General features: G+C 48.1%; 1 protein-coding gene across 6 annotated transcripts in view; it reads left to right on the top strand.

Moving 5' to 3' along the window:
• The window catches only part of LOC110516345 (RNA-binding protein 26), a 31,509-nt gene extending 21,014 nt beyond the window's left edge, over positions 1 to 10,495 (top strand). For 4 of the 6 annotated variants that reach the window (XM_036982055.1, XM_036982054.1, XM_036982052.1 and 1 more), the window contains 5 exons: positions 4,710 to 4,814; positions 5,510 to 5,713; positions 6,850 to 6,936; positions 7,092 to 7,211; positions 9,707 to 10,495. In XM_036982055.1, the coding sequence (XP_036837950.1) occupies positions 4,710 to 4,814; positions 5,510 to 5,713; positions 6,850 to 6,936; positions 7,092 to 7,211; positions 9,707 to 9,796 (606 nt within the window). In that variant the 3' untranslated portion in view covers positions 9,797 to 10,495. The remainder of the gene's footprint in view (positions 1 to 4,709; positions 4,815 to 5,509; positions 5,714 to 6,849; positions 6,937 to 7,091; positions 7,212 to 9,706) is intronic. The other 2 variants (XM_036982053.1, XM_036982056.1) reach the window with 2 other exon arrangements.
• Positions 10,496 to 12,885: the final 2,390 nt, after the last annotated feature.

Here is a 12,885-nt window from a genome sequence, read left to right as displayed (position 1 = left end):
TCTCAAACAGCCTATAGATAATCTGTCAGGTAGAGAGAGAGAGGGGGGGGGCAGCTCTCAAACAGCCTATAGATAATCTGTCAGGTAGAGAGAGGGGGGGGGGCAGCTCTCAAACAGCCTATAGATAATCTGTCAGGTAGAGAGAGAGAGAGAGAGGGGGGGGGGCAGCTCTCAAACAGCCTATAGATAATCTGTCAGGTAGAGAGAGAGAGGGGGGGGGGGCAGCTCTCAAACAGCCTATAGATAATCTGTCAGGTAGAGAGAGGGGGGGGGGGGCAGCTCTCAAACAGCCTATAGATAATCTGTCAGGTAGAGAGAGAGAGAGAGAGGGGGGGGGGCAGCTCTCAAACAGCCTATAGATAATCTGTCAGGTAGAGAGAGAGAGGGGGGGCAGCTCTCAAACAGCCTGTAGATAATCTGTCAGGTAGAGAGAAGGGGGGGGGGGCAGCTCTCAAACAGCCTATAGATAATCTGTCAGGTAGAGAGAGAGAGAGGGGGGGGCAGCTCTCAAACAGACTATAGATAATCTGTCAGGTAGAGAGAGAGAGGGGGGGGGGGCAGCTCTCAAACAGCCTATAGATAATCTGTCAGGTAGAGAGAGGGGGGGGGGGGGGGGCAGCTCTCAAACAGCCTATAGATAATCTGTCAGGTAGAGAGAGAGGGGGGGGGCAGCTCTCAAACAGCCTGTAGATAATCTGTCAGGTAGAGAGAAGGGGGGGGGGGCAGCTCTCAAACAGCCTATAGATAATCTGTCAGGTAGAGAGAGAGAGGGGGGGGGGGGGCAGCTCTCAAACAGACTATAGATAATCTGTCAGGTAGAGAGAGAGAGGGGGGGGGGGCAGCTCTCAAACAGCCTATAGATAATCTGTCAGGTAGAGAGAGGGGGGGGCAGCTCTCAAACAGCCTATAGATAATCTGTCAGGTAGAGAGAGGGGGGGGGGGCAGCTCTCAAACAGCCTATAGATAATCTGTCAGGTAGAGAGAGGGGGGGGGGGCAGCTCTCAAACAGCCTATAGATAATCTGTCAGGTAGAGAGAGGGGGGGGGGCAGCTCTCAAACAGCCTATAGATAATCTGTCAGGTAGAGAGAGAGAGAGAGAGAGGGGGGGGGGGCAGCTCTCAAACAGCCTATAGATCATCTGTCAGGTAGAGAGAGAGAGGGGGGGGGGCAGCTCTCAAACAGCCTATAGATAATCTGTCAGGTAGAGAGAGGGGGGGGGGGGGCAGCTCTCAAACAGCCTATAGATAATCTGTCAGGTAGAGAGAGAGAGAGAGAGGGGGGGGGGCAGCTCTCAAACAGCCTATAGATAATCTGTCAGGTAGAGAGAGAGAGAGAGAGGGGGGGGGGGCAGCTCTCAAACAGCCTATAGATAATCTGTCAGGTAGAGAGAGGGGGGGGGGGGGCAGCTCTCAAACAGCCTATAGATAATCTGTCAGGTAGAGAGAGAGGGGGGGGGCAGCTCTCAAACAGCCTGTAGATAATCTGTCAGGTAGAGAGAAGGGGGGGGGGGCAGCTCTCAAACAGCCTATAGATAATCTGTCAGGTAGAGAGAGAGAGAGGGGGGGGCAGCTCTCAAACAGCCTATAGATAATCTGTCAGGTAGAGAGAGAGAGGGGAGGGGGGGGCAGCTCTCAAACAGCCTATAGATAATCTGTCAGGTAGAGAGAGAGAGAGGGGGGGGCAGCTCTCAAACAGCCTATAGATAATCTGTCAGGTAGAGAGAGAGAGAGGGGGGGGCAGCTCTCAAACAGCCTATAGATAATCTGTCAGGTAGAGAGAGGGGGGGGGGGCAGCTCTCAAACAGCCTATAGATAATCTGTCAGGTAGAGAGAGAGAGAGGGGGGGGCAGCTCTCAAACAGCCTATAGATAATCTGTCAGGTAGAGAGGGGGGGGGGGGGGCAGCTCTCAAACAGCCTATAGATAATCTGTCAGGTAGAGAGGGGGGGGGGGGGGGGGGCAGCTCTCAAACAGCCTATAGATAATCTGTCAGGTAGAGAGAGAGAGGGGGGGGGCAGCTCTCAAACAGCCTATAGATAATCTGTCAGGTAGAGAGGGGGGGGGGGGGGGGGGGGGGGGGGCAGCTCTCAAACAGCCTATAGATAATCTGTCAGGTAGAGAGAGAGAGGGGGGGGGCAGCTCTCAAACAGCCTATAGATAATCTGTCAGGTAGAGAGAGGGGGGGGGGGGGGGGGCAGCTCTCAAACAGCCTATAGATAATCTGTCAGGTAGAGAGGGGGGGGGGGGCAGCTCTCAAACAGCCTATAGATAATCTGTCAGGTAGAGAGGGGGGGGGGGGGGCAGCTCTCAAACAGCCTATAGATAATCTGTCAGGTAGAGAGAGAGAGGGGGGGGGCAGCTCTCAAACAGCCTATAGATAATCTGTCAGGTAGAGAGAAGGGGGGGGGGGGGGCAGCTCTCAAACAGCCTATAGATAATCTGTCAGGTAGAGAGAGAGAGGGGGGGGGCAGCTCTCAAACAGCCTATAGATAATCTGTCAGGTAGAGAGAAGGGGGGGGGGGGGCAGCTCTCAAACAGCCTATAGATAATCTGTCAGGTAGAGAGAGAGAGGGGGGGGGGCAGCTCTCAAACAGCCTATAGATAATCTGTCAGGTAGAGAGAGAGAGGGGGGGGGGGGCAGCTCTCAAACAGCCTATAGATAATCTGTCAGGTAGAGAGAGGGGGGGGGGGGCAGCTGTCAAACAGCCTATAGATAATCTGTCAGGTAGAGAGAGGGGGGGGGGGCAGCTCTCAAACAGCCTATAGATAATCTGTCAGGTAGAGAGAGAGAGGGGGGGGGGGGCAGCTCTCAAACAGCCTATAGATAATCTGTCAGGTAGAGAGAGGGGGGGGGGCAGCTCTCAAACAGCCTATAGATAATCTGTCAGGTAGAGAGAGGGGGGGGGGCAGCTCTCAAACAGCCTATAGATAATCTGTCAGGTAGAGAGAGAGAGGGGGGGGGGGGCAGCTCTCAAACAGCCTATAGATAATCTGTCAGGTAGAGAGAGAGAGGGGGGGGGCAGCTCTCAAACAGCCTATAGATAATCTGTCAGGTAGAGAGAGAGAGAGGGGGGGGCAGCTCTCAAACAGCCTATAGATAATCTGTCAGGTAGAGAGAAGGGGGGGGGGGCAGCTCTCAAACATCCTAGGTTATAACAGGTAGACATAGACTACTCTGGATCCTGGTTATAACAGGTGGACATAGACTACTCTGGATCCTGGTTATAGCAGGAGGACATAGACTGCTCTGGATCCTGGTTATAACAGGTGGACATAGACTACTCTGGATCCTGGTTATAACAGGTGGACATAGACTACTCTGGATCCTGGTCATAACAGGTGGACATAGACTACTCTGGATCCTGGTTATAACAGGTGGACATAGACTACTCTGGATCCTGGTTATAACAGGTGGACATAGACTACTCTGGATCCTGGTTATAGCAGGTGGACATAGACTGCTCTGGATCCTGGTTATAACAGGTGGACATAGACTACTCTGGATCCTGGTTATAACAGGTGGACATAGACTACTCTGGATCCTGGTTATAGCAGGTGGACATAGACTGCTCTGGATCCTGGTTATAGCAGGTGGACATAGACTACTCTGGATCCTGGTTATAGCAGGTGGACACAGACTACTCTGGATCCTGGTTATAACAGGTGGACATAGACTACTCTGGATCCTGGTTATAGCAGGTGGACATAGACTACTCTGGATCCTGGTTATAACAGGTGGACATAGACTACTCTGGATCCTGGTTATAACAGGTGGACATAGACTACTCTGGATCCTGGTTATAACAGGTGGACATAGACTACTCTGGATCCTGGTTATAACAGGTGGACATAGACTACTCTGGATCCTGGTTAGGACGGACATGTAATAAGCACACAGAAAATATGCCAATTTAGAAGAGAAGTCTGAAATGTTTTCTCCTGTCTGTCTGTCTACTGTCTGTCTGTCTCCTGTTTGTCTCTGTCTCCTGTCTCTCTCTCCTGTCTCCTGTCTGTCTCTCTCCTGTCTCCTGTCTGTCTCTCTCTCTCCTGTCTATATGTCTCCTGTCTGTCTCCCTGTCTCCTCTCTCCTGTCTGTCTCCTGTGTCTGTCTCCTCTCTCCTGTCTCTGTCTCCTCTCTCCTGTCTCTGTCTCCTGTCTGTCTCCTCTCTCCTGTCTCTCTCTCTCTCCTGTCTTCCTGTCTGTCTCTCTCCTGTCTCCTGTCTGTCTCTCTCCTGTCTCCCTGTCTCTGTCTCCTGTCTGTCTCCCTGTCTCCTCTCTCCTGTCTGTCTGTCTGTATGTCTGTCTCTCTGTCTCCTGTGTCTGTCTGTCTCCTGTCTCCTCACTCCTGTCTGTCTCCTGTCTGTCTCCTGTCGCCTCTCTCCTGTCTCCCTGTCTCCTGTCTGTCTCCCCTTCTGTCTCCCTGTCTCCTGTCTGTCTCCTGTCTGTCTCCTGTCTCCTCTCTCCTGTCTCTCTCCTGTCTGTCTCTCTCCTGTCTCCGTCTCCTCTCTGTCTCTTCTCTCCTGTCTGTCTGTATGTCTGTCTCCTGTGTCTGTCTGTCTCCTGTCTCCCTGTCTCCTCTCTCCTGTCTGTCTCCTGTCTGTCTTCTTTCGCCTCTCTCCTGTCTCTCTCTCTCTCCTGTCTCTCCTGTCTTCCTGTCTGTCTCCCTGTCTCCTCTCTCCTGTCTGTCTGTCTCCTGTCTGTCTGTCTGTAGGCTCAGAAGGAGTTGCTGGACACAGAACTGGACCTGTATAAGAAGACCCAGTCTGGAGAAGATACTGTTCAGCTGAAGATCAGATACACACAACTACAGTTAGAGGTAGGGGTCACCTGGAGGTCAGATACAACTACAGTTAGAGGTAGGGGTCAACTGGAGGTCAGATATACACAACTACAGTTAGAGGTAGGGGTCAACTGGAGGTCAGATATACACAACTACAGTTAGAGGTAGGGGTCAACTGGAGGTCAGATAAAACTACAGTTAGAGGTAGGGGTCAACTGGAGGTCAGATATACACAACTACAGTTAGAGGTAGGGGTCAACTGGAGGTCTGATACACACAACTACAGTTCGAGGTTGTGGTTCAACTGAAGGTCAGATTTGAGCCCTACATCTAACTAGTTGTCTGATTGATACATTTATTTCTGGCGCTCTCTGTTCAACCACCAGGGGGTGCTGTCATGCTGTCAGATGTGTTTCATCTTTATATTTACTGTCTGTTGTCTCTCTGTTCAACCACCAGGGGGTGCTGTCATGCTGTCAGATGTGTTTCATCTTTATATTTACTGTCTGTTGTCTCTCTGTTCAACCACCAGGGGGTGCTGTCATGCTGTCAGATGTGTTTCATCTTTATATTTACTGTCTGTTGTCTCTCTGTTCAACCACCAGGGGGTGCTGTCACACTGTCAGATGTGTTTCTGCTGTGTTTCATCTTTATAGATCGTCTCTTCTAGATTGCATTGTGTGTGTTGAGGTAACGTTGATCATCCTGTCGTTGTCCGCCTTCCTCTCCAGGCAGCTAAGAGGGGGATCCTGGCTCCAGGGCGGGGCAGAGGGGCCCATGCTCGAGGCCGTGGGGGCCTGAGAGGCAGGGGGAGGGGAAGGGGTTGCCGGGGGAGGGGTCTCCCTGTCCACTCTACAGTAGACCACAGACCCAGAGCCCTGGAGATCTCTGGCTTTACTGAGACGGACCTCCAGGACCTACTGCCACACTTTGCTGTGAGTTGAGCTTCTTCAACTGGTTTTAAATGAACCCGGTCTGGTTTTAAACTAGTTTTAATGAACCCAGTCTGGTTTTAATGAACCCAGTCTGGTTTTAATGAACCCAGTCTGGTTTTAAACTGGTTTTAATGAACCCTGTCCTGGTTTTAAACTTGTTTTAATGAACCCTGTCCTGGTTTTAAACTCGTTTTAATGAACCCTGTCCTGGTTTTAAACTCGTTTTAATGAACCCTGTCCTGGTTTTAAACTCGTTTTAATGAACCCTGTCCTGGTTTTAAACTCGTTTTAATGAACCCTGTCCTGGTTTTAAACTCGTTTTAATGAACCCTGTCCTGGTTTTAAACTTGTTTTAATGAACCCTGTCCTGGTTTTAAACTCGTTTTAATGAACCCAGTCTGGTTTTAAACTTGTTTAAATGAACCCTGTCCGGTTTTACACTAGTTTTAATGAACCCAGTCTGGTTTTAAACTCGTTTTAATGAACCCAGTCTGGTTTTAAACTCGTTTTAATGAACCCAGTCTGGTTTTAAACTCGTTTTAATGAACCCAGTCTGGTTTTAAACTCGTTTTAATGAACCCAGTCTGGTTTTAAACTCGTTTTAATGAACCCAGTCTGGTTTTTAAACTAGTTTTAATGAACCCAGTCTGGTTTTAAACTGGTTTTAATGAACCCAGTCTGGTTTTAAACTGGTTTTAATGAACCCAGTCTGGTTTTAAACTCGTTTTAATGAACCCAGTCTGGTTTTAAACTCGTTTTAATGAACCCAGTCTGGTTTAAACTGGTTTTAATGAACCCAGTCTGGTTTTAAACTGGTTTTAATGAACCCAGTCTGGTTTTAAACTGGTTTTAATGAACCCAGTCTGGTTTTAAACTAGTTTTAATGAACCCTGTCCTGGTTTATATGAATTACATTTGGAATGTTTGTTGGAGGGCTTTATGTGATGTTTTTGGGGCGAAAAATTGAAAATAGCTGTTGAATTTTTGAAAACAAAATGGTCGCCAGCAGTGCTCTGACATCTGTTTGCCTGGGTGAAGGAATGAGTTCAGACTCTGGGACGAAGAGACCAGCGTGTTTTCACCTTACTCCCATCTTTCATCTTATTCCAGTCTTGTTGTTTTTCCCTTTTCTCAAGCAATTTGGAGAGTTGGAGGACTGTCAGATAGACGAGACATCCTGTCTGGCTGTTATCACCTACAGGAGCAGACCAGAGGCTGAACAGGTAAAACGCCTTTCAGCCTCGTGACTCAAACTGGATGTTTTGAACCCAGTGCTGCCACGCTTGGACAGTCATTCTCCACCTCGTTCTCTCATATGTCTTCCTCTCTTCCTGTTCCCCCCCTGTGTTCCCTCTGTCCGTCCTCCGCCCTCCGGTAGGCTGCGCTACACAGTGTCCGTCTGAACGGCAGTGACCTGCGTCTGTCCTGGCATAAGCCTGCCGTCTCCCTGACCTCCCAGGAGCCTGATGAGCAGGAGACGGATCATGACGAGGTGAAGGTGGAATGTTGTTTTTCGCCAGTTGTGGACTACAATGTGTTGCTAATGGTTGGGGGAAGTGTTTTTCAGGATGAGTGTGTGTGTGTGTGTGTGGGCACAGCGCTTCACAGCTAAGGCTTTTCTCCAGCAGCAGACCACCCTGCATACCACTGCTGGCTTACTTCTGAAGCTAAGCAGGGTTGGTCCTGGTTAGTTCCTGGATGGGAGACCAGATGCTGCTGGAAGTAATGTTGGAGGGCCAGTTGGAGGCACTCTTTCTTCTGGTCTAAAAAAATAACCCAATACCCCAGGGCAGTGATTGGGGACATTGCCCTGTGTAGGGTGCCGTCTTTCGGATGGGACGTTAAACGGGTGTCCTGACTCTCTGAGGTCATTAAAGTTCCCATGGCACTTATCGTAAGAGTAGGGGTGTTAACCCTGGTGTCCTGACTCTCTGAGGTCATTAAAGATCCCATGGCACTTATTGTCAGAGTAGAGGTGTTAACCCCGGTGTCCTGGCTAAATTCCCAATCTGGCCCTCAAACCATCACGGTCACCTAATCATCCCCAGCTTCCAATTGGCTCATTCATCCCCCTCCTCTCCCCTGTAACTATTCCCCAGGTCGTTGCTGTAAATGAGAACGTTTTCTCAGTCGGTTTACCTGGTCAAATAACGGATAAATTAAAAAGGCCATAAGAATCCAATGAAAATGAGACGATGGGAGGCAAAAAAAATATGTTTTGTCTCTTTATTAGCCCGAGGCCTCGGGATCTTCCTCTGCTCTGTCGCTCGTTTACGTTCTTCAGTCTGAGACTGCCGTCGTTCGCTACGTTCTTCAGTCTGAGACTGCCGTCGCAGAAGTCCTTTTGTGGTGACGAGGGACAGGAGAAGTCATCCGTCGATATGAAGTCCTCCGTCGATATGAAGTCCTCCGTCGATATGAAGTCCTCCGTCGATATGAAGTCCTCCGTCGATATGAAGTCCTCCGTCGATATGAAGTCCTCCGTCGATATGAAGTCCTCCGTCGATATGAAGTCATCCGTCGATATGAACCGTCTCCAAAACAGATCAGATCAAAGCCAGATGTGCTTTACCCCAACGTGTTGTTCTGGCTCTGTGCCAACCCATTAGTTTCTGGACCAATCAGACAGTCCCCAACGTGTTGTTCTGGCTCTGTCCAAAGCCATTAGTTTCTGGACCAATCAGACAGTCCCCAACGTGTTGTTCTGGCTCTGTCCCAAGCCATTAGTTTCTGGACCAATCAGACAGTCCCCAACGTGTTGTTCTGGCTCTGTGCCAACCCATTAGTTTCTGGACCAATCAGACAGTCCCCAACGTGTTGTTCTGGCTCTGTCCCAACCCATTAGTTTCTGGACCAATCACAGTCCCCAACGTGTTGTTCTGGCTCTGTCCCAACCCATTAGTTTCTGGACCAATCAGACAGTCCCCGACGTGTTGTTCTGGCTCGGTCCCAACCCATTCGTTTCTGGACCCCAACGTGTTGTTCTGGCTCTGTGCCAACCCATTAGTTTCTGGACCAATCAGACAGTCCCCAACATGTTGTTCTGGCTCTGTCCCAACCCATTAGTTTCTGGACCAATCAGACAGTCCCCAACGTGTTGTTCTGGCTCTGTCCCAACCCATTAGTTTCTGGACCAATCAGACGGTCCCCAACGTGTTGTTCTGGCTCTGTGCCAACCCATTAGTTTCTGGACCAATCAGACGGTCCCCAACGTGTTGTTCTGGCTCTGTCCCAAGCCATTAGTTTCTGGACCAATCAGACAGTCCCCAGCGTGTTGTTCTGGCTCTGTCCCAACCCATTAGTTTCTGGACCAATCAGACAGTCCCCAACGTGTTGTTCTGGCTCTGTGCCAACCCATTAGTTTCTGGACCAATCAGACAGTCCCCAACGTGTTGTTCTGGCTCTGTCCCGACCCATTAGTTTCTGGACCAATCAGACAGTCCCCAACGTGTTGTTCTGGCTCTGTCCCAACCCATTAGTTTCTGGACCAATCAGACAGTCCCCAACGTGTTGTTCTGGCTCTGTGCCAACCCATTAGTTTCTGGACCAATCAGACAGTCCCCAGCGTGTTGTTCTGGCTCTGTCCCAACCCATTAGTTTCTGGACCAATCAGACAGTCCCCAATGTGTTGGCTTTCCAGGGAAGGCTTGAGGAGGTACTCCGTTTCAGACTCATTGAGGAGAAGAGGGCAACAAGGTAGCATAACGGTTGAGAGCGTTTGATCAGTAAACCCGAACGGTTGCTGGTTCGAAACCCACAGCCGACTAGGTGAAAAATCTCTGTGCCCTTAAGAGCAAGGCATTTAACCCTAATTTCTCCTGTTAGTCGCTCTGGATAAGAGTGTCTGCTAAATGACTCCAATGTGAAGAAACTAATGTCCTGTGGGCGTAACTTGTGGCCAGATCAAAGAGTTTAGGATGGCCAGAGATGATCTACTCTCTTGTTTTTCTTTCTTTATAAAAGTGTCGTTTTGTCTTGTCTCTTTTTTTGTAGTTCCAGGAAGAGTCGCTGATTGATGATGCGTTGCTCCAGGACGACGACGAGGAGGATGACGACAACGAACCCCGCCCCTGGCGCAGATGAAGACGGCCCCTGATTGGACGAAATGCTAACGCAATTTTTTTTTTTTTTTTTTTTGCTTTGCAGTTTCTGATTGGCTGTTTTACTAGACGCATTTCACAATAGGTCAGAACCTAAACAGGTAATTCATTCTGTTGTGGCGATTCAGAAGATTACTAGACAAAGTCACGTGGGAGTTTCATGTAAATATAGTGGTTATTTTTCTTCCTACTTTTAATTTGTAAAAGTAGTTTAACATGAAGATTGGTACAGTTTTTTTTTTAAAATAATTATTTGCTTATTGGATTGTAATGAAAAATGATACTAGATTACTTTTAGGGGGAAAAAAACAACTGTCGTTGACTGATCAGATCAAAATGAGGCCATAAAGAGCCGTTGTGTTGAAACGCCTGATGTTTATTGACGGTGAGAGTCGCAGAACGACGGGGGGAAGAGTTTTTTTTTGACTGTGTGATATTAGATTTGTTTCTTGTGTAAATATTTTCTGTGTGGGTTTTAATGATTTGTATGACCGCTTTGCTTCGGGATTCTTTCTTGGATTTATTTTTGAAATGTCATTAAAACAATAAAATAAAGACTTTCAAATGGTCAAAAATAAAAATAAATCAGCTGGGAAAAAAAACCCTGCAGCTGTGATGAAACAAAACCAGCTGATAAAATAAAGACCATTTTAAAAAATAAAATAAATGTTTCACAAAAAGAGCATATTTCCATGTGGTTTTTCCATTTACCATTAAAACACAATGTTTTAAGGCAAGAACTATTTTCCATGTCCACACTTGGTGAGGCTCGGCGTCAGAAAGACGGTGTGGTATCTCCGTAATGGTAAGTTCTGTTTATCTCTTGGTGTGGTATCTCCGTAACGGTAAGTTCTGTTTCTCTCTTGGTGTGGTATCTCCATAACGGTAAGCTGTGTGGTTATCTCTTGGTGTGGTATCTCCATAATGGTGAGCTGTGTGGTATCTCCGTAACGGTAAGCTGTGTGGTTATTTCTTGGTGTGGTATCTCCATAACGGTAAGCTGTGTGGTTATCTCTTGGTGTGGTATCTCCATAATGGTGAGCTGTGTGGTATCTCCGTAACGGTAAGCTGTGTGGTTATCTCTTGGTGTGGTATCTCCATAATGGTGAGCTGTGTGGTATCTCCGTAACGGTAAGCTGTGTGGTTATTTCTTGGTGTGGTATCTCCATAACGGTAAGCTGTGTGGTTATCTCTTGGTGTGGTATCTCCATAATGGTGAGCTGTGTGGTATCTCCGTAACGGTAAGCTGTGTGGTTATTTCTTGGTGTGGTATCTCCATAATGGTGAGCTGTGTGGTATCTCCATAACAGTAAACTGTGTGGTATGCCCATAATGGTGAGCTTTGTGGTTATCTCTTGGTGTGGCATCTCCATAACGGTAAACTGTGGTATCTCCATAATGGTGAGCTGTGTGGTATCTCCGTAACAGTAAACTGTGGTTATCTCTTGGTGTGGTATCTCCATAATGGTGAGCTGTGTGGTATCTCCATAATGGTGAGCTGTGTGGTATCTCCATAATGGTGAGCTGTGTGGTTATCTCTTGGTGTGGTATCTCTGTAATGGTGAGCTGTGTGGTATCTCCATAATGGTGAGCTGTGTGGTATCTCCATAATGGTGAGCTGTGTGGTTTCTCTTGGTGTGGTATCTCCGTAACAGTAAACTGTGTTATCTCTTGGTGTGGTATCTCCATAATGGTGAGCTGTGTGGTTATCTCTTGGTGTGGTATCTCTGTAACGGTGAGCTGTGTGGTTTCTCTTGGTGTGGTATCTCTGTAACGGTGAGCTGTGTGGTTTCTCTTGGTGTGGTATCTCCATAATGGTGAGCTGTGTGGTTATCTCTTGGTGTGGTATCTCTGTAACGGTGAGCTGTGTGGTTTCTCTTGGTGTGGTATCTCCATAATGGTGAGCTGTGTGGTTATCTCTTGGTGTGGTATCTCTGTAACGGTGAGCTGTGTGGTTTCTCTTGGTGTGGTATCTCCGTAACAGTAAACTGTGTTGTTATCTCTTGGTGTGGTATCTCCATAATGGTGAGCTGTGTGGTTTCTCTTGGTGTGGTATCTCCATAATGGTAAGCTGTGTGGTAATGGTAAACTGTGTGGTTATCTCTTGGTGTTGTAATGGTAAACTGTGTGGTTATCTCTTGCTGTGTTGTAATCTCTTGCTGACCCAAGGTTACTACGTCTCCATCTGCTTTTGTAGGGTTGCATCCCAAGTGGCACCCTACTCCCTATATAGTGCACTACTAGGGAGTTTTTCCTAGCCACCGTGCTTAAACACCTGCATTGCTTGCTGTTTGGGGTTTTAGGCTGGGTTTCTGTACAGCACTTTGAGACTTCAGCTGATGTAAGAAGGGCTTTATAAATATATTTGATTTGACTTGGGCTCTGGTCAAAAAATAGTGCACAATATTAGGGAATAGGGTGCCATTTGGGATGCACTATTCCCTGTCCTCACTACTCAGTCCTGATGTTATATACATCTCAGTAGTTTGATGGTCATGGTTCGCTTTGGAGGGAATTAGCCTTTTTCTGTTTTCACATTCTGTCTCTTAGATCTGGGACAACAGGACGTGATGTCTCTTAGATCTGGGACAACAGGACGTGATGTCTCTTAGATTTGGGACAACAGGACGTGATGTCTCTTAGATCTGGGACAACAGGATGTGATGTCTCTTAGATCTGGGACAACAGGACGTGATGTCTCTTAGATCTGGGACAACAGGATGTGATGTCTCTTAGATCTGGGACAACAGGACAACAGGACGTGATGTCTCTTAGATCTGGGACCAGAGGACAACAGGACGTGATGTCTCTTAGATCTGGGACCAGAGGACAACATGACGTGATGTCTCTTAGATCTGGGACCAGAGGACAACATGACGTGATGTCTCTTAGATCTGGGACCAGAGGACAACGGGACGTATTGTCTCTTAGATCTGGGACCAGAGGACAACGGGATGTGATGTCTCTTAGATCTGGGACCAGAGGACAACGGGATGTGATGTCTCTTAGATCTGGGACCAGAGGACAACGGGATGTGATGTCTCTTAGATCTGGGACCAGAGGACAACGGGA

This window comes from Oncorhynchus mykiss, chromosome 7 (assembly GCF_013265735.2).
Source record: "Oncorhynchus mykiss isolate Arlee chromosome 7, USDA_OmykA_1.1, whole genome shotgun sequence".
NCBI lineage: Eukaryota > Metazoa > Chordata > Actinopteri > Salmoniformes > Salmonidae > Oncorhynchus > Oncorhynchus mykiss.
The sequence above is the reverse complement of the archived record's forward strand: the minus strand, read 5'-3'. Positions and strand labels throughout refer to the sequence as shown.